The sequence below is a fragment of the Chironomus tepperi genome, unplaced genomic scaffold, assembly GCF_022539635.2.
Source record: "Chironomus tepperi strain 1889 unplaced genomic scaffold, CSIRO-AGI_Ctep_v1 contig_58, whole genome shotgun sequence".
Classification (NCBI taxonomy): Eukaryota; Metazoa; Arthropoda; class Insecta; order Diptera; family Chironomidae; genus Chironomus; species Chironomus tepperi.
Genome location: NW_027226180.1, coordinates 1,585,626 through 1,606,829, shown reverse-complemented (window position 1 = coordinate 1,606,829; position 21,204 = coordinate 1,585,626). Strand labels below are relative to the sequence as shown.

At 31.8% G+C, this 21,204-nt stretch overlaps 4 protein-coding genes across 10 annotated transcripts; all 4 read left to right on the top strand.

Annotated features, from left to right (window-relative positions):
- The first annotated feature begins 122 nt into the window (after nucleotides 1-122).
- LOC139100255 (zinc finger protein 567-like) lies at nucleotides 123-2,373 on the top strand. The gene is made up of 2 exons (XM_070652879.1): nucleotides 123-349; nucleotides 739-2,373. Exon 2 carries the CDS (start codon nucleotides 766-768, stop codon nucleotides 2,152-2,154), a length of 1,389 nt encoding a protein of 462 aa, XP_070508980.1. The 5' UTR covers nucleotides 123-349; nucleotides 739-765; the 3' UTR covers nucleotides 2,155-2,373.
- Nucleotides 2,374-2,617: 244 nt separating this feature from the next.
- On the top strand, nucleotides 2,618-5,736 carry LOC139100238 (uncharacterized). The gene is made up of 5 exons (XM_070652851.1): nucleotides 2,618-4,066; nucleotides 4,122-4,285; nucleotides 4,469-4,545; nucleotides 4,628-4,716; nucleotides 4,987-5,736. Exons 1-5 carry the CDS (start codon nucleotides 2,923-2,925, stop codon nucleotides 5,688-5,690), a joined length of 2,178 nt encoding a protein of 725 aa, XP_070508952.1. The 5' UTR covers nucleotides 2,618-2,922; the 3' UTR covers nucleotides 5,691-5,736.
- Nucleotides 5,737-6,764: 1,028 nt separating this feature from the next.
- Nucleotides 6,765-8,222, top strand: Gr21a (Gustatory receptor 21a). Its single transcript, XM_070653016.1, has 2 exons — nucleotides 6,765-7,962; nucleotides 8,083-8,222. Exons 1-2 carry the CDS (start codon nucleotides 6,933-6,935, stop codon nucleotides 8,220-8,222), a joined length of 1,170 nt encoding a protein of 389 aa, XP_070509117.1. The 5' UTR covers nucleotides 6,765-6,932.
- A 747-nt stretch (nucleotides 8,223-8,969) lies between these two features.
- LOC139100243 (neurogenic protein mastermind-like) lies at nucleotides 8,970-20,650 on the top strand. Of its 7 annotated transcripts, none has more exons than XM_070652860.1 (4): nucleotides 8,970-9,564; nucleotides 15,345-16,422; nucleotides 16,898-18,446; nucleotides 19,286-20,650. In XM_070652860.1, exons 2-4 carry the CDS (start codon nucleotides 16,081-16,083, stop codon nucleotides 19,339-19,341), a joined length of 1,947 nt encoding a protein of 648 aa, XP_070508961.1. In that variant the 5' UTR covers nucleotides 8,970-9,564; nucleotides 15,345-16,080; the 3' UTR covers nucleotides 19,342-20,650. The 7 variants fall into 7 exon arrangements, with proteins under 7 accessions (XP_070508961.1, XP_070508964.1, XP_070508963.1 ...); XM_070652863.1 differs by lacking the exon at nucleotides 8,970-9,564 and adding an exon at nucleotides 11,068-11,201; XM_070652862.1 differs by lacking the exon at nucleotides 8,970-9,564 and adding an exon at nucleotides 11,097-11,220.
- The last annotated feature ends 554 nt before the right edge of the window (nucleotides 20,651-21,204 follow it).

Below are 21,204 nucleotides of genomic sequence, written 5' to 3'. Positions count from 1 at the left end.
TTGCGGAGATGTAAAGTCAGCCCTTGGAGAGAGTTTCTGTTGATGGAGGGAAAATAGTTTCGAGACCCGGAATCAGATGATTGACTTCTGTTGATTGTTTTTGTTTTGATTTTGGACAGGATTTTTGAAACTTTATTTGACCAGTTTTGTGGATTTTTTTGAGATTTTTTGATAAATTTTGGATGAAAAGTTGAAAGTTTGTTGGATAATTGACTGGAAAATTGTGGATTTCTGTCATATCAAGTTGATTACACAATGCAGTAGCCATAAATACATCAAATCATCAAAAATATCATCGACTGTATTAGTTTGTTGACATTCAATCACTACAAATACAATTTTAAATCAAGTAAGAATAAATTTGTGTGTTTTTGTTAATTTAACTTGAAATTTGAAGACAATTTGGGTATAGGCATGATTATTGACATCTGTACAGCTCAGTGAATCAAGTAGACAGAGAATTTTGTGATCCTTAGCCTTAAGGTTCCATCTTTATTGTGAAAAAACAAACCTGGATCTTTAGATTTCATAGAAAAATTTTGAAATTGAATTTTTTCAATTTTTAGTTTGAAATTTTGAGATTTTTTCAAGTGTGATCCATGACCTCCATCAGTCGGCTCTTGAAGCTTGATCTATCGCTGGTTACCGCTTGTCAATTTTCAATTTATGTTGCCAATTCATGACTTAACATTTCAAGAAAATTCTACAAAATTTCTATAAAAATTCATTTAATTTCAGCAATTTTAACATCAAAAAGTCATCAAAATGCCACCAAAAAATCGAAAAAAATTGAAAATAAAAGAAGAAAAAATCGACGAGCCTCAAATCATCACAGAAAACGTAGATATCTTCACAAGTCCATCAAAAATAGTCAAAAATGAGAAGACTGACCAAATTTTAATCCAAGAAAGTTTCTCAATTCCTCCAACTACATTCAATGAAGATTTATGCATCAAACAAGAAGAACCTGTTGAGTTTAATGATGCGGAATTAGTGATTAATGAAGAAATTCAGGGACCTGATGATAAAGCATGCAATGAAGACATCAACAATGATGACAAGCATGACTCACCCTCAATTGACGACATCACCAACGACACCGACACCAAAATAATCTCAATGTACCCCAAAAATCCAATCGGACCCAAAAATCCAATAGGACCCAAATATCACACATGCGACACATGCAACTTAACATTTGCATCTAAAACAGCACTCCTGAGTCACAAGAGGACCCACACATTCGCCCTACAATGCACAAAATGTTCAAAAGCATTCAAAATCCAAAAGAACTTTGACTCACATAAATGCACATACGAATGTAAAATATGCCAAAAATCCTTTTTTAGAAATGACAATTTAACACAGCACATGAACTATGTCCATGGAAATTGGAAGAAAAGTGAACTTTTTACATGTGATTGCTGTGGGAAGGGATTTAAGTATAAAAAGTCACTCGTGTGTCACATGAAGCAGCATATGGAAGTGAAACCATTAATTTGTAAAATCTGTAATGAAGGATTTAGTGTCAAAAATACATTCAAGCAGCACCTGCTGACCCATGCTGATAAAGTTCCATGTAAAGTCTGCGGTAAAAGACTCAAACAAAGTGCAATTTATTATCATATGAGGCAGGCACACGAGACATCCAGGAAGTTCCTTTGTACAATTTGTAATGCTGCATTTAAGACACGCGGTGACTTGAACACGCATTATGGGACGCATAATAAGAAGCATGAATGCAATGTCTGCCATAAAAAGTTTAGTCGTAGCTACAAGCTTAAAATTCATTCACAAATTCATGAAAATCCACGAATGTATGAATGTAAAAAATGTTTTAAGGCACTAGCCAGGAAAGACACTTTAGAGCAGCATGAAAAATGGTGCGGTGAGCAATTTTACTGCGGAAATTGTGACTTTATAACAAATTTTCCAAAAAGACTTTTATCACATGAGGCAAAATGCTTAAAGAAGGAAAAGTCAAAAAAATTTAAGAGTTTTAAGGATTATGAAGACAGTTCTAGTGATGATAGTGAGGATGTGGAAGGAAATAGTGAGAAAATTAAGGACAATGACTTGTATTGTAACCATTGTAATAAAATATTTGATAGTAAGGAAGAACTGTCGGGGCATATAACTAAGATTATATTGTAAATTATTTGGAGGAGCTCGATTTAGGTATCGAGGTAGTGTTAGGTTGCTGTATCAACGACAAAACTTGAAGATGGTTCAAATAGCACAGGAGGAAGGGTAGAAGGGTGTCAAACACCAATTCAGTGAATCACTGTCATACCTACTCATGTCCTAGTTCCTCTATTCAATCTTTTTACACTAGATTATGTTATCCTGTCTGGAATTAATTAAGGATTTAATAAATATGTATAAAAAATTTGAAAAAAAAATGTTCTTTAGTTTTATTCAGAATTTTTAGAACACCAACATGATGATGATGGCTACTTTTCCAAATTGCACAAGTCGGATAATCGATACAAAATCCGACACCATGGAACAATACCGATTTGTACTCAAATTTGTATAACTATGTTGAATTTCATTCTTAATTCTCTTTCTCAATTTGTTTGTTCTTGTCATCTCTGAGCATTGTAAGGAGATTAAATTGATCACTTTGCTAAGACACGTCAGACGGTAAAGTTCAGATTTTAGTGTTTGTTGGATTTTTGTAGGTTTTGTGCATATATAAGGACTTTTGGAATTCTGAGAATTTTTGGGGAAAAGATCAATTCCTTCATAGTGTGATTTAGTGAAAATATTCAATTAAAATTGAAAAAACTGAAATTAAAGTTGAAAACCAGACTGAATTCTTAGTAATCGTGAGATTTTCAAGACACTTATCAGTTAAATTTAGCATCATATGACTTTTGGGGTCAATCTCGTCATTTGTTTACCAACAGATCCTCAATTATGAAGCCAAAAAGTGTATTTTCGTTAATTTTCTGTATAACAATTGCCAAAATTCATGCCGAGCAGATTGATTGCAATTTTGAGATTGACGACATCCAACTGTACGACGGATTTGACTGTGAACATAAGAATGTGCCGGGTTATGGATGTAAAATTCAAAATATCGAATTAAATGATGATGGTGGAAGTGACATTGTAGTTCATGGTGATCATATGGACAGTCAAAGTGACGATGACGTCACATACATCATAAATGAGGATGAAATTGATGATTATTTGGCAAGTCTTAGTCCAGTTTTGTGTACAAAATATCCAAACTTGATGATGATCCATTTAAGGTTCTTTGACATTGAAAAAATTGAGGAAAATTCGCTTGAAAATTGTCAAAATTTAGTAATTTTGAACCTTTACGGCAACAACATCAGCGAAATTCCAGAAAATCTTCTGTCCGCAAACCATGAACTAACGGAAGTCAACATAATCCACAATGCGATGACAACTTTGCCTGAAAAATTGTTCGAAAATCAAGCTGAACTTCAGTGGCTGAATCTTCGTGTCAATAAAATCAATTTTTTACCGTCAAAAATCTTCAAGCCACTCCAAAAGCTTCACATCCTGAACCTCGGTGCCAATAAACTTCAAAATATCGATTCAGCTTGGTTTGAGAGTCTTGGATATTTAAAGGAACTCTACTTGGACGAAAATCAAATTTCACAATTTAATCCGGACATCTTTCGACCCTTACAAAGCCTTGAAGGCTTGGATCTTGGCTTTAATCAATTCAAATCCCTAAGATATGATCAATTTAAGCACCTAAAAAGCCTGAAAAGCTTAAGTTTAGGTGCAAATGAGCTGCCGGATCTGCCCAAAAAAATCTTCTTACCATTGAGAAATCTAGAGAAGCTGTGGCTGTACGGCAATCAGCTTTCAATCGTCAGTTCCGAATGGTTTGGTGTTCACAGCTATTTAGTCAAGCTTGACTTTTTCTACAACAAGATTAGTGCTGTTGATCAGAGATTAATTGACAATTCACCAATTGCTGAGGTCGATATGGAAGGAAATGAGTGTAATGATCAGACTTTTGAGGATCGTGACGTCATGAAGGCTAACATGACTCAATGTTTTGAGAACTTCAAACAGCAATGTGAGTTGATTAATTAATTTTAATGAAATAATTTGAGAATAATTCAATTCTTTAGATTCATCATCAGGAAGAACCACTAGAAGACCATATCAAGTGTCAAGTCGACTGAATACACCAAGGACAGCACCAGTGAGAACAACAAGGAGGAATAGAATAGTTACAAGACCTGTAACAACACAAAAACCAACAATAGTGTCACCAGAATTAGAAAAACCTGTAGTAAGTATTAAGTAGATTTTGAGAGCTTGAAAGTCCACTAAGGTTCAGGTTCAGGGTCAGGGTCAGGCTCAGGCTCAGGCTCAGGCTCAGGCTCAGGCTCAGGCTCAGGCTCAGGCTCAGGTCAACGCCCTAATTAGTGGGATTTCTATGCTTTAATATAAATCTATAAATAATTATTTACAGATGAATTGTGGAAGATCACTTACTGGAATTCAGAATGCCATTGGCGGAACGAAAACTCCTCGAGGTGCTTATCCATGGTGAGTGTGCAGTTTGAAGAGAAATCTATATTAAAATCCACAAAAGCTCTGTTACTAAATAAAGTTAAATTTATTTCATCAGGAATGTAGCACTGTTGCACAAAGAGACAACAGGTCAAACTCAATATTTCTGTGGTGGATCTTTGGTATCAAATAAAACTGTTGTTACTGGTAAGCATAAATCTTGTCCATTCTTAAAAAAAAACGAAGACAGACGAAGATATACGAAGTCATACGAAGACCTACGAAAACGTACGAAGACGTACGAAGACGTACGAAGACGTACGAAGACGTACGAAGACGTACGAAGACGTACGAAGACGTACGAAGACATACGAAGACAGACCTAAGACAGGCCGATGACAGATGAAGACATACGATGATAAGCCAAAGACAAGACAGACCGAAGACCAATTCTCTAACCAAATTTCTACCTTTTAGCTGCTCACTGCATCCTTGGTAAAAACAACGAAACTGATTTCAAGGCACATCAAATCATAGTCGTTGTTGGTGTTCACGACATAAATGATACAAATGAGATAGGTCGATCTAATATAGCTGTAAAGCGTATAATCATTCATCGTGACTGGAATCCTAGTGCTATATCATTTGATGCTGACATTGCAATTTTGGAATTGGATCAGGAAATTCATTTTACAAATTATATTCAACCAATTTGCTTAGCAACACCTGATTTAAATAATGTCACGGACGGTTTTGTTGCTGGTTTTGGTAAAAGTGAATCCGGTTATGTTGAAAATATAGCCAAAACAATTCCAGTTCCAATTCATGATAGCAAACTTTGTGTTGAAAGTCGAGATCATGCTGAAATTTTTAGTGCACGATCAATTTGTGGCGGATCTGCTGATGGTGTTGGTGTCTGTCAAGGCGACAGTGGCAGTGGATTAATAATTAAGCATAATGGAATTTACTACTTACGTGGACTTGTGTCTGCATCGTTACACGAACCAACATATGGATGTAATGTTCATGCTTATTCGATATTTACTGATGTTACTAAGTTCAGTGTCTTTGTAATGACTCAAAAGGATTCATATACTCAGTTATTGGAAGCTCAAGCTAGGATAAAAAAAATGGAAGATGAGTTGGAGATATTAAAGCAAAAAGAATTAAAAAAATTGTAACTTTTGTGGATGAAAATTGAATAAAAATGAATTTGATGATCCTTTATGCTTTATTTTGTTTGTACAAAGCTGGTTTCGGATTTGGTCAATTGTAAGCCTTACTATTCCCTATTCAGTTGACGCCTGAAGCTAATTCTATCGCTGATTACTGCTTGCCAATTACTGATACCAAGAGTGATACTTTCGAGAGCTTTTTTCCACGAATTCTTTGACCTACCTTTTTGGCCTATAATCTATCCTCAGCTATCTAAGCACATAGTTTGGACCGGCACCATGAGACTGACAATTGTTAAGCTTCGAAGTCAGACTTCGACTTTCCCCAACAATGCTATTTAATAAGATCTATGGACATCACTCTGCTGTTCCTGTGTATTTTTTTTTTTTGATTTAGTCATCATTGCATAATTAAGTTCTGTGGGCAGTTCCGTCAATATTTATCTTCAGTTGCATTTTAATTTAATATTTATGATTTCTAAGGTATATAAATGCTCGGTTCTATATTTTTGAATTTCATTAGTTTTCTTGGATTCGTTGTTAGCAGCTAAGAAGTAAGTGAATTGTAGCTAAGACACTAGAACAGTGTAGGGCATACGGTTCATGGCATTTTCAAAATATTTTGGCGTCATACTCCTGGGCCGCGGCACATAGGATGCTTATAATTGCACTAGACTGTGGTTTGTTGACCTTACTGCACGAAAACCGGAATAATTAGCTCCAGGAAGGCATATTTCATGGAAATGACGAAGACTCAGATCCTAAGAAGATTTGAATCTAGCCCAGTAAAAGACAATATGTGTGCTGCGGTGCACTAGGATGAAATGCCATGAACAATATACCATGTGTGGTTTTGGTCGAGGCTTACCCACGAGACTCTAGCCTGAGAACGAATATCACCAATCCTAATCCCACACCAAAGTCACACCAGCCTAACGCTCTGATCATTCTTCCATCTCTACATCATATACCTTCAAGCTTAGTATAAACTTGTATAAACTAGTATAAACTTCCACAAATCTCATTTCAGACTAACACCCCCCAAAAACCATGGACAACGACAGCCTCCCAGATATCGTCGTCAGCTTCACCGACAACTACGATAAAATACTAAATCCACATCAACGTCAAATCCTGGAAGACACAAAGCGAGTTCGTGATCAACTTGATCAGCTAGAAAGGCAACGGGGCTTTGGAACACCAAATTTATATGTCAGAAAAGCTGAAGAACAATTTGATCCGGAAGAGATGGACGAGCGTGACAGTTTCTATAAAACAACCAAGAGTCTCCTTGTGCTGTTCCAATTGATGGGTGTCATGCCAATTATGAGAAGTCCAAAAAACAGCAACAATGAACGTACGACATTTTCATGGACATCAAAAGCCTTCATATGGGCTTACTTGATATATATTTTTGAGACCATAATGGTCTGTTTTGTGGCACGTGCCAGATTCATCATGTTCATATCCAATTCCGATAAGAAATTCGATGAAGTCATTTACAATATTATTTTTTTGAGTATTTTACTTCCGCACTTTTTACTTCCATTTGCATCATGGCGTAATGGACTTGAAGTTGCAAAGTTTAAGAATATGTGGACGAACTTTCAGGTACGGTACCTAAAAGTGACCGGCGAACCAATTGAATTTCCAATTTTAGAGCCTATAACATGGACATTGTGTGTATTTTCTTGGGGATGTTCGATGTTTATTGTCCTGTCCCAATTCTATCTCCAACCTGACTTTCCATTTTATCATACATTTGCGTATTATCACATCCTGGCTATGCTGAATGGATTTTGTAGCCTGTGGTTCATTAACTGTACAGCATTTGGACTTGCATCGCGTCATCTTCAAGGACATGTCAGTAAAATTATTAGAACGGAAAAGCCATCGAAAAAAATGGCTGAATATCGTAATTTATGGGTGGATTTGAGTCATATGATGCAGCAGTTAGGCAAGGCATACTCAAATATGTACGGAATTTATTGTCTGGTCATTTTCTTTACGACAATCATCGCAAGCTATGGATCATTAAGTGAAATTATTGATCATGGTGTGACATTTAAGGAACTAGGATTATTCATCATTGTTGTCTATTTTATGACATTGCTGTTTATAATATGTAATGAGGCACATCATGCATCGAGACGTGTTGGACTTGGATTTCAGGAAGTGCTGTTGAATGTGAATTTAACGACTGTGGATTTATCGACGCAGAGGGAGATTGAGATGTTTTTGGTTGCGATTGACAAGAATCCACCGACCATGAATTTGGGTAAGAATTAGATTTGGATGCGGTTGAGTAGGATTGGGGTCACTGGCAACTCTGACCTGTTCCACTTGCCTGTTAGGGGTCAACAACCTCAATATTATCAATTCATTCTCTTCATTTTAGATGGATATGCTAATATAAACCGTGAGCTAATTACATCAAATTTAAGCTTCATGGCAACATATTTAGTCGTTTTGATGCAATTTAAATTGACACTTTTGAGACAAACTTCACAAAAAGAGCCTGTGGTTCAATTAGAATGAGATGGGAATTGCAATGTGCTGTTGTAAGCTGGCATTTTAATTAAGGGTTCTTCAGGCCGAGACTTCAAAGAATTCACTTAGGTCCAATGTTCAGTCTTCGGTTTCTTCGGTTTTCTGGATCGTCGGTTTATTCGATTTCTTCGGTCTTCTTTGGTCATTTCGGTCTTATTCGGTCTTCTTCGGTTTTCTTCGGTTTCTTCGGTCTTCTTCGGCCTTTGGTCTTCGGTCTCCGGTCTTCAGTCTTCGGTTTCTTCGGTCTTCTTCGGTTTCTTCGGTTTTTTCGGTCTTCTTCGGCCTTTGGTCTTGGGTCTTCGGTTTCTTCGGTCATTTCGGTAACTTCGGATTTCTCGGTTTCTTCAGTCTCTTCAGTCTATTAAGTCTCTTCGGTCTTCGGTATCATTTTTCTTCGGTCTTTGACTCTGATGACCCTAATGACCCTTATGATCCTGATGACCCTGATTGACTGGACAACATACTAATTTTTCTGACTAATATCTTAATAATCAACAAGAACTTCAAGCCTCACAAAACAACACAAAAATTTCAAAATGTCGACTGTCATGCAACGCCATCTATTGCACAATATCCAAAATTCCATCATTTCCCCTTCCCAAAAACAAAAAAAAATCATCAATGTTTGTTCAACCGCCGAACAGTATGAATCAACCCATACCGTCGACATTTGAGAAAGAAGAATACACAAAAAAGCGAACGAATATTTATAATATAAAAACATCTGTCGACACTCACTCAGTTAAACAACAGAAATAACGTAGAAAGAAGAGAAAAACCTGTGGCCGACAGAACAACACACAAAAAAAAAAAAAAAATAAGCAGATATCGAAGGAGTGCATTACACAGTATAAAAAATTATTATCGACTTATTTGACGACAAAAAAAAGAAGTTTTTTTTTAATATTTTAATTTTCTACTTTCATTAATTTATTCAAATTCATTAAAAAACATTTCCAATGAACTTAAGTGACAATTCAAATAATATAAGGTCATCGATTTTCAGTTAATTAAACACAAAAGCGTCACAAAGTGAATGAAAAAAAAAAAAAACTTTTTGTGGATCGAAGAAGAGAAAAAAAAATTTTGCGTGAATTTTGTGTGATGAAAAAAAATTAAATTAAATTAAATAAAATGTTAAAAAATTAAAAAAAAATTGTATTAAAATTAAAAAATGCATATCCATTGGAACTTCCTCAATAAAAGGCCACGGCAGTGCCAGAAGTGAACATTAAAGATTATAAAATATAAATATATGTATGAAAAGAGTGCAAGAGAAGAAAAAAAAAAACACAACAACACAGTTGAAGACCTAAAGTAATGAAATAAAGTAAGGAAGATTATTTGAGTTTTGAGTTATTGTGGTGGAGTGAGCGCATTTTTTTCTGGTGTGAATGGAATTATTTTTTGCTAAATTTTCTGGATAGTATTAGGCATAGAAATGGCCAAAAATCCAGTCTCAGACCGACAATGGTGTGCAACCTTTTATTATTCGTGACACATCTTGGTAGTAAACCTTGACCAAAACCGGATATGACTCATAGTTCATTGTGTTTTTAAGAAAACTAGGGTGTCGCAGCACTTAGGTTAAACTAATCCAAATAAACTCTGGTTTGAGGCCGAATTTCATCGGATCTGGACTAATGTTCAAGTTAAGCAACCTTTTTGCCATTCCAAGAACTGAATCCAGAGATTTATCTTGTAACTTCTTCTTCTTCCTTTATGAAAGCGCACGATTACCGCATTTAGAGTTCTTTGAAAGCTGGATCTGTCATTAGACAGTTTCTAATTCTCAGTAATTTTGCATCGTTTCAAAATCCGTCTTGAGACACATCTCCTAGGTTTGACATAGCCAGAAATGCACCGTGAGGATGCGGAAGTAGGTACCTGGGTAGGAGAGGCTAAAGACCGTTAGAAAAAACATAAATTTGAAAATGTCTGGATTCAAATCGACGAATTTTGAGTTAAGACACCAAATTTGAGTCAATCGGCTTGACGATTATTCCACAGTGTAACATTTAACTGCTTAAATGCCTTGCTGAACAGGTTTTTATTTGACAAGTTGTATGTCTTACTCTAAGATGACACACATCGTTGTGTTAGGATCTGGTTAAGATAAATTTGGAACGTATAAAAGTCATGAGCCGGATGTCAAGTGCGGTCATGTTCGTGATTCACAAAAAAGGTGTCCCGTGACATAAAAATGGTTGGAAAACACTGTCTCATACCAGAATTGGCAGAACTCTCGAGAATTGGACTTCATTGGACTCTAATCGGACTTTAATGTCCGTTTTCAGTGAAGTCTGGATTCATTTAAAGTCAACCTTCAAAATTGAGTACCGTCAGCGCTGTTTTATACACAAAAATAGCCAAAATAGTAAAAAATAGTCAAAAAATCATCAAAAATCCATAAAGATCCGCCAAAAATTCCAAATCCGCCCCAAACTGTCCATCCGCTTCCTCACCTCATTCCAATCCCTAAAAATATGCTAAAAAAAGTGTTTCACTGCCTAACAGAAGAGAAGAGAAAAAAAAAAATCGTTTATTTTTTCATGAAAGAAGAACGCAAACTAATTTGTGACTGTATTGGTGTATGACGTGTGCAGAGTGTCACACACACAGTCACACCGACAATGGAATCAGAAACGAAACAGACAGAAGTAAAAAAAAAAAAAAAACTTGTGTAAACAGAGAATCGAGTAAAAGCGAAAAGGAAATAACAAAAACATTTTTTTTTTTATTTTTCTTCTCAGTTTTGAGACAGTTTCGGACGTGCAACACGTATTGCCGACCCCTGTGCGTGTGTAGTTGTGTGTACAGGAAATTTTTTAAGAAGTGCTGCTTTTTTTTTTGTTTATCACAAAAATTTATTTCGCTTATTTCATCAAAAAATACTTTATTTTTTTGTGGATTGCATAAAGTTGATTGCTTTTGCGACATTCCATTGTGGATTTATATATTTTTCCGGTAGTGCACGAGCCCTTGGGTGGAAAATTATTTTATTTTTTTTTTTTGCATGTTTGTCAGTTTTATGTGTGATTGTGAAAAATTGGGATTTAATATCGTAATGTTGTGAATTGTTTTGGGATGGAATTTTGGAATTTTTGAATAAATTTTTTAAATTTTGAAATAATATTTAAAAACTTATTTTTAAATTTCACTAAATTTTGAAATTTATATAACATTTAATTTTGAATTTTAAAATTTATGAAATCTTATTTTTTTTTAATTTCAAAATTTCAAAATTTTTAAACTTTTATAATTCGAAGTTTGACTTAAATCTTGCATTAATTAAAAATTAATTTTAATTTTTGAAATTTTAAAAAATTTTAAATTTGTATAAAAATTAAAAAAAATATAAAAAATGCATCAAAATTCAATATCCTTGATCATTGCCCATAACTATAAAATGTCAAAATTGATTCGTAATTCTTTTACAATTATGTATTACGTCTCATTGAGGCAATTGTTACTGTTATCAGTTCAATAACTTAGAAACCTTCAAAAAGGCTTTATCTTGGAATTTTTTTTTATCAAAAAAAAAGTGCGCAAAATTTTAAAAGAATCTAATAAGATAAGCTACATTCCAGATCTTAAGTTTAGAAATAAGTTAACTATTTCAATTATTATATATTAGGACAGGGGTGAGCAACCTATGTGCAACGGCACATCAGCTTCCGGCTATGAAATGCCATAAATTGTTGTATTGTGCGGTTTCGATCAAGGCTGGCCACTAAGATGTGCCGCGAAAAATGATAGGTTGGGCAACCACTATATTAGGATATTAGGGGTAGAAGGTGGAATAGGAAAAGGTTGAGTTGATCTGGTCCCCAAAAATCATTTTCCTCGTTAATAAGCACTATTGTAATGAGCATGAAATGTCCAAAATTGCGCTATTTGTACCAATTTGGAAACAGGATCCATTGAGAGACACTAACTTCAAATGAAGAGGACATTTGACCTCCAAAGCCACCTTATCTCAATGACTACGCCCCTTTTAGGATCATATAGGATCCGAATTTACTACAGAGTTCACTGAAGTCTCGATCTGGACCAATCTAGAGTCATAAACTGGCAATTCTTGATCCCAGCATTGGGAATCCTGACTATCTTCACTTGCAATGACATGACCCAGCCTAGCACTCTTAATTGACCCCTTAGGATGTTCATATCCTAACAAGAATCTCATCCAATTCCACAAAAAATCAATCAAAATCCACAACAATCAGGCACAGAAACATAAACGCACGAAAGAAGTTAAGATGTGTGTCTCAATAATATTTAATTTTTTTTTTTTCGTCGAATGAAGACTGTTGATAAGAGAATATATAAAATATATATATATATATGTGCTAAATATAGCTTGATATTTAATCCAACAACTTCACTTTACTTTTTTTTTTTGCCAGTACTCTCTGTGCGACGATAATTAAGTATGAGTTTTTATGTCGTACGACATGTCGTCATTGACTAGATTGGATCAGTTTTAAGGCAAGATTTTTTTTTTTTTTTCATTTTAAAAATTAAAGTCAAGTTGTGGACGAGAATTTGAGGAGTTGAGATGTGATAAGGATAGAATTTTTGTGAATTTTTTTGGATGGAATGTGAATGAATTTTGAGGCAGTTATCTTCTGGACAGAAAAGAGATAAAAATAAGGTTGATAAAAATGTTTTATTTTTTTTGGATGTTCTGGTTGTAAACAGATTTATTTATTTACTTATTTTGTGATAAAGATTTAAAAAAAAAATTTTAAAAAAATTTAAAAAGTTTGAAATATAATTGAAAAGTTTGAAAATTATAAATTCAAAAAAATTTGAAACAATTTTAAAAAAATTTGAAAAATTCAAGGAAATTTGAAAAATTTAAAAAAAACGGAACAGTTTGAAAAAAAAATTGGAAAATTTAAAAATTTAAAATTCAAAAAAAAAATTAAAAAAATTTAAAATAATATAAAAGAATTTTAAAAAAATTTAAAAAAATTTGAAAAATTTAAAAAGTTCAAAATATAATCGAAAAATTTAAAAATTTTAAATTCAAAAAAATTTGAATACAATTTTAAAAAATTTAAAAACAATTTTAAAAAATTTTAGAACAAGTTTAGAAAATTTAAAAAAATTTTAAAAATTTAAAAACAATTTTAAAAATTCAAAAATTAGAAAAGTTAAAAAAAAATTCAAAAAATTCCTAAAATATTTAAAAAATTTAACAAAAAATCTGAAATTTGTCTTTTTGAATTTTTAGTTTCAATTTTATTTCATTCTTTAAATTTCATTCTTAAATTTTTAAAATTTCAACTTTAGTTTTTTAAAATTTATATTTTAATTTTTTGAAATTTCAATTTTAATTTTTTAAAACTACAATTTTTTTTAAATTTTCAATTTTTTTTAAATTTTTAATTTTTTTGAAATTTTCATTTTTTTTAAAAAATTTTAATTTTTGACTTTAATTTTAAATTATTGAAAATTCATTTAAATATCCAAAAAAAGAGTTCACATTCATGATGATTTCGAATGCACTGAACCACGTACTTATTCTCATACACAATACAGCTCTTTTGCACCTCAACATTTTTTTTTCTTACCTACACCGACCTGCTTATAAACCATAATATTCATAAGTCACAAGATTACATGCCATAATCACTTTCATATAACAATCCAAACACAACTTCACAAACTTCAATGTTCAATTTTTTTTGCGAATGTATTTTTCTTATAAAAAGAAGTCAAAAAAATAATAATGAAATAAAGTGATTGAAATAATTTTTGTTTTTTTGAGGGATGAATGACATGAGATGGAATTTTCGGAATTATGAACACTAATGTACAGCCATGAATCATTAATAATTCTGATAAGAATGATGAGTGTGAATGTTTTATTATTGAGAAATATTCTGAATTATTCATAAAAATATTACAATTTTTTGTATAATTTTTTAAGGTTTAAAATTGATGATTTTATAAATTAATAAATTAATATTCAAGGGATGGACAATCTTGTAGATTTTTTTTAAATTTTTAACTTTTTTTAAATTTTCAAAATTAATAAAAATTTAAAAAAAAATTTAAAAATTGAATATAACATTTTTAACGGCAGTTTTGAACTGTTAAAATTTAAAATTAATCAAAAAAATATTTAAAAATTAAAATTTAATTTTTTAATGTCAATTTGAATTTTTAATCATTTTTAACGATTTTTTACAATTTTAAAATTTATTTAAAAATTTGAAATTTTTTTTTAAAAGTTTCTAAAATTTATTAAAAAGTTTGTAAAATTTATCAATTTTTGTAAAATTCATCAAAAAATTGTAAAAATTTAAATTGACATTTTTAAAATTTTAATCATTTTTTCTAAAAATATCAAAAAATATTGGAAGTTTTAAAACTACAATTTTTAACAATTTTTTAAAATTTTTAAAAATCATCAAAAGAATTGAAACATTTAAAATTCTCAAATGTCCACACCTTGCAAAAAAAATCTTATCAAATAACACAGAATATGAAGCAACAACAAAAATAAAAAACAAATTTCAAATAACGCACAAAATAATTTTTTAATTGCGCATTTAATTTGGATAAAAGTCCAATTTTTTTTTTTATTTGTTGCTTTTATCATAATTATCAGTGTTTGACTTTGATCTAAATGGTTGTATATCGGGGTACTTTATAAATACAGTGTAGTAGGTGCGTAGTTAGGAATTTTGTTGAAATGACTCATCCCGGCATCCTTTCAACGATGAACTGAATATGAGAAAAGTGAGGGTAACATTGGGGTAGAGGGATGATGTGGGGTAAGCTTCAAACATTTACACCCTTGAATATGGCTCTTTATGGTTTTTTTGATGAGAATTCTGTGAGTTTGAACAGTAGCAGGTTGAAAAGCATTCAATGAAGGTGTGGGAAAGAGTTGGAGGGGTTTGTGGGGATGAAACACCCTTATTCAGAATGACAAAATTCCAAAAAACACCCAAAATATTTTTAAAAATTTAGATAAATTTAGATAATTTTGTATAAATTGACTGGATTGTGTGTATGAATTAGTAGCTTTATATGTTAATTTTAATCAAATTTTATAACTAAAATTAATTATTTTTTTTTGTTTATTTTTAGATTTTCTAAGCAACAAACAAATAAGGAGCATCCTCTAAAATTGAACAAAAAAACTCTAAAGTGCTTAAAAACTCCTAAAAAAATCTACAAAAATTATTAAAAAAGTGAACTAAAAAAAAAGACAAAATGTGACGAAATTACTAAAAAAAGTTAAAAAAATAACTAAAATTATTTAAAAAAGTGACAACAAAAATAGCATCAATATGACTGGAAAATTCAGATAAAACGACTTCCAGAACTGCCGTAGAGTCGTTTCCAGTTCTTAAAGATAGTCTACAATTTAATAAAAAAAAGTGAAATTTTTTGTACAAAAAGTGAAAAAAACTATAAAAAATTTGTGTGAAAAAGTCATCAAAAAAATAATTAAAAATTAGTTAAAAAATTTTAGATTTAAGGGACCAAAAAAAACTATTAAGCCATTCCATTGCATTCCACTTCAGAGCTGCCACTAATTAATTATGATAGTCCACTACAACTTGTTACTTAATAATCCACAATTAAGTTTAAAAATTTAGGAAAATTATTGCAAAAAATTTTATATCAAAAAAAATCCTCAAAATTTCATAGAAAAAATTCAAAAAAATTGTCAAAAAAATTGTCAAAAAATTGTCAAAAATTGTCTAAAAAATTGTCAAAAATTGTCAAAAAATTCAAAAAAAAATCCTCAAAAATTCAAAAAGTTGTCAAAAAAATTCAAAAAAATTGTCAAAAAATCCTCAAAAAGTCAAAAAAAGTCATGGAAGGAATGTCATCAAATTTTCAAGGAGGCAACGCAGCCATGCTCCAAATGAACAACTATGGCAACAAACCAACACAGCCCGTTCCACAACAGAACAGCACATCCGAGTTAACACCGCAAAAAAAAGCTGTATTTGAACGGCTGAAAAAGCGAATGAGTTTATATCGTAAACGACAAAATGAGACAATTCCAAGGTTCGATCAGACATTTACTGGAATATGTGAGCAGCAGAATGTTGAGACGAATTTATTACAAAAGAAATTTTTAGAGAGTAAGGCAAAGAGAGTGGCTAAGAAGGCTGATAAGAAGCAGACGGATGTTGTTGGTGGTAATGCGATGGTGAGTATGGGTTTGGGGGGTATGTGGGGATGGGTTGGGAGGGTTTTTGAATAATATGGGGGTCTGGGGGTCCCTAAGCATCAGATTGACCAAAAGACGGCAGTTGAGGACTCAAATTGACAATATGACCCAAAAATCAGGAACTAGGGACAAAGATTGACCAAAAGACGGCAGTTGAGGACTCAAATTGACAATATGGACCAAAAATCAGGAACTAGGGACAAAGATTGACCAAAAAACGGCAGTTGAGGACTCAAATTGACAATATGGACCAAAAATCAGGAACTAGGGACAAAAAATGACCAAAAGACGGCAGTTGAGGACTCAAATTGACAATATGGACCAAAAATCAGGAACTAGGGACAAGAATCAGCCAGAAAATGGGAATTAAGACCAAAAATTGACCAAAAAAATCCCAAAATTTAATTCAAAAAATCCAAAAAAAAATTAATCAAAATTTTCCTCTTTTTTTTAGTCAAAAGCCCAAAAGCGTCCAGCACCGGATGACCTCGAAAACGATCCCGATCTCCATCCGCCAACCAAAATACCCCAACAGCAGCAACAGCAGCAACAGCAACAACAACAACAACAAAATCAACAGCAACAAAGTCAACAATCAATGGATAATATGAAATTCCAAGTAGAAATTGTACAGCAATTAGAGTTCACAACATCCTCTGTAAATCTACAACCTCAACAAATAAGCACAAATGTGACAGTCAAGACAACGGCAAATGGTTCGATGACAACAAAGTATGAGCCACAAGAGATGAAACAAAAGATGAATGAGCCAGCAAAGATGCAACAAATGGCACCGTTGCCACCGCCAGCACCGGATCTTTTACAGGACTTTAAGCAAGAGCCTGACAATGAGTTTGCGGACTTGGATTTTGGTGGAATTGCAAATTTTATGGCAAATGACGAAAATGAACTTAAAAAGCTGTTCTCAAATATTAGCGAAGTCTTTGACACGTCAGACTTATTTGATGACACAAAGCATATTAAGCAGGAGCCAATGATGAAGCCACAACACCAAATTCCACAAATGCCACAAATGATGAACCAAAATATGAACCAAAATCTTAATACAATGGCTACAAATCAATTTAATCCATATGTGATGCAAGATTCAATGCAAATGCAAAAGCCAATGATGCAACAAATGCCACAACAACCGCAACCCCAACAGCAACCGACACAACAAATGCGAATGTATCAACAGCAATCGATGCAACAACAACAACAACAACAAATGCAACCGGATATAACGCCAGCCGCACAAACATTAAAGAATATGGCACAACAGCATCAGGTTAAGAGTTCAATGGCTATGAATTATATGAGGCCAGTCGGACAACAAATGGGAATGCCACAGCAGCAAATCATACAACAACAGCAACAACAAGCACCACAACCACCACCGCCACAACAACAGAGGCTTCCATATCAGCAATATAATGAATATAGTCAATTTGCTACACAGCAACAACAACAACAACAACAACAGCCACAACATAAACCACAAATGCAACTGCCATTCCCACCTGATATGATAAAACAGGAGATTATGATGCAACAGACACCACAAATGCAACACATGAATACAATGAAGCCAATGATGAATCATCAAATGATTCATGATGAGCCAAAAATTCATCAAAATTACCAAAATTTTCAAAATCAACAATTTATACAGCAACAACAACCGCAAAGGACATTCCAACAACAACAACCACAACAAAATCCAATGAGCATTCATATGAAACAGACACAAATGATGCATATACAGCAACAAGGAAATCCTGGCGGTAATATGCAAATGCAGGGTGCACAGCATATGGGTATGACAATGAATGATGGCAATTTTAGTATGCAGCAACAACAAAATATGTACTTTAGTCAACATCATACACATCAACCAAATACACATCCACAATATGCGAGTAATATGGCGGCAGCTATGCAACAACAAAAGAGGCAACAACAACAGCAGCAGCAACATCATCCGCAAATGATGGGTGAGGGTGAGTTGTAAATTGTGATATAGACTGGGTTGATGGGGTTCAGGTGTATTTACATTAAATGTACTGATTCAGGTGTCTTCACAGTTGAGTTTTTAGGATTCAGGTGACTTCACACTAGGTTATTGGGATTCAGGTGTCTTCACACTAGATTTTTGGGATTCAGGTGTCTTCACAGCTGAGTTTTTGGGATTCAGGAGCCTTTACAATTGATTATTGGGATTCAGGTGACTTCACACTAGATTGTTGGGATTCAGGTGCCTTCACACTAGATTGTTTGGATTCAGGTGACTTCACAATTGAGTTTTTGGGATTCAGGTGACTTCACAATTGAGTTTTTGGGATTCAGGTGTCTTCACAATTGAGTTTTTGGGATTCAGGTGTCTTCACAGTTGAGTTTTTGGGATTCAGGTGACTTCACACTTGATTGTTGAGATTCAGGTGTCTTTACATTAGATTTTTGGGATTCAGGTGTCTTCACAGTTGAGTTTTTGGGATTCAGGTGTCTTCACAGTTCAATTTTGGGATTCAGGTGACTTCACAGTTGAGTTGTTGGGATTCCGGTGTCTTTACAATAGAGTTTTTGGGTTTCAGGTGTCTTCACAATTGAATATTTTGATTCAGGTGACTTCACAATAAATTGTTTGGGAGTTCAGGTGTCTTCACACTTGAGTTTTTGCAGTTCAGGTGACTTCACAATAGATTATTGGGATTCAGGTGACTTCACACTATGCAATTAAGATTCAGGTGCCTTCACATTCATGAATCATTGATTTAAATTCAAATAATTCCAGAATTTTGAATAATTTTGACTAATTTTGACCAATTTTTTTACATTTTAGGACCAACAAATACTTACAACATGATGCAAAATCAGTCAATGAGTTTTACACAGTAACCTGCCAGTCAGATGAAGCCATTGGAGTTGATTCGATTGTTTACCACAAAAATTTGATGCCACAAAAGTTCTCGTTTTAGTTTTTAAAAAAAAAATAATGAATTTAGTGACAAAAAAAATACCAAAATGTAAAAAAAAGGTGAAAAAGTACATAAAAAATATGAGTAGCACTCACACATACACACACACATACGCATTCTTATATTAGTGATTTTTTTTTGTTTTTTGCAACTCCCCGACCTAATATGAGCCAAAATGAAATGTGATATTTGCACCTCCATTTAACCATGAATTATAATTTAAATAATTGTGAAGGAATTTTGAAAATTTAAAGGAAAAAAAAGACATTTTTTTTATAATTTTTTTAAGTTTATTTTGCATTAAATTTAAGTTGTAAATAAATTTAAAATAATTTCCTGATGTATGGAAATTTAAAAAAAATTAAGGAAAAATGGGAAGCAAAATTAGAAAAAATTAAATTTTTTTGTTTCCAAAAAAACCAATTTATTAATTTTTAAGTCTAAATAAATTTTTAAAATCGGCGAAGAAAAGCGTTGAAAAATATTATTTAAGTTGATATCCATTGTTGAACAGTGATGTCACCTCATAAAGTTGTAAGACAAAAACCATATTTATAAGGATTTAAAATAATAATTAATTTTTTGTGGGTTTTGGTTAGGATTTTTGGATTGGTTTTTATAAAAATAAATGTTTTTATAGATTTTATAGAGTTTTTATAGATTATTAAAAATTTCTAATTTTTTTAATTTTTCAAAAGTGAATTTTTTTCAAATGTTTTAAAATTTTCTGGAATTTTTTTAAAAATTTTCAATTTTTTTTGTACTTTTTAAAATTTTTAAATTGTTTTGAAATTTTTGAAATTTTTCAAATTTTAAAAGTTTTTCAGATTTTTGTAAAATTTCTAATAATCTTTAAAATTTTCAATTTTTTTTTAAATTTTCAAAAATTTTTAAAATTTTTTTAAATTTCAAATATTTTTTAATTTTATTTTCTAGAATTTTTTGAATTTTAGTTTTGCAAAAGCCAATCCTTAAAACTCAACAAGCCTACAAAAAGATTCACAACAACCATAACATTTCAAAAAGGAAAGACCTCAATATAGAGAAAAAAAAAGATATAAAAAAAATCTATAATAAAATGTAAAAAATAGTGCAGAGAAATAGCAAAAATTTTACTAAAGTAGGAATAAGAAAAAAAAACTTAAAAAAGGAAATTCAAAAGAAGCAAAATTTAGACAAATTTACAAAAAATAAAAATAAAATTTAAAAATATAAACTTTCTGAAATAATTTTTGGATTCAAGTTAATTTTCACAAACAAAATTGATTTTAAAAAAAAATTGAAAATTGGATTTTTAAAAAATTGAAAAAAAAATTGAAGAAAATTCAAATTTACTTTTTTCAATTTCTAAAAATTCAAATTTCAATTTTTAAAAATTCAAATTTCAATTTTTAAAAATACAAATTCAATTTTTAAAAATTCAAATTACAATTTTTAAAAACTCAAATTTTAGTTTGAAAACTCAAATTTCAATTTAAAAAATTTCAATGCTTAAAAAGATTAAAAAATCTTGAATTTTTTAAATTTAAATTTGATTTTTTAAATTTTTAAATTTTTACAAAATTCAAATTTAATTCCTGCAATAATTCAAAATTTCATTTCAAAGTCAAAATGCATTTTCCTCATAAAAATCTTAACAAAAATAGTTAAAACAAAAATACTTAAATTTAACTTCTTTGATAAAAAAAAAGTGAAACCAAATTTCCTCAAATTTATGTAGAATTAAAATTTTGAAACACTTTCAAAAATGAAAATAAAAAACAATTTGTACCAATTAATGATA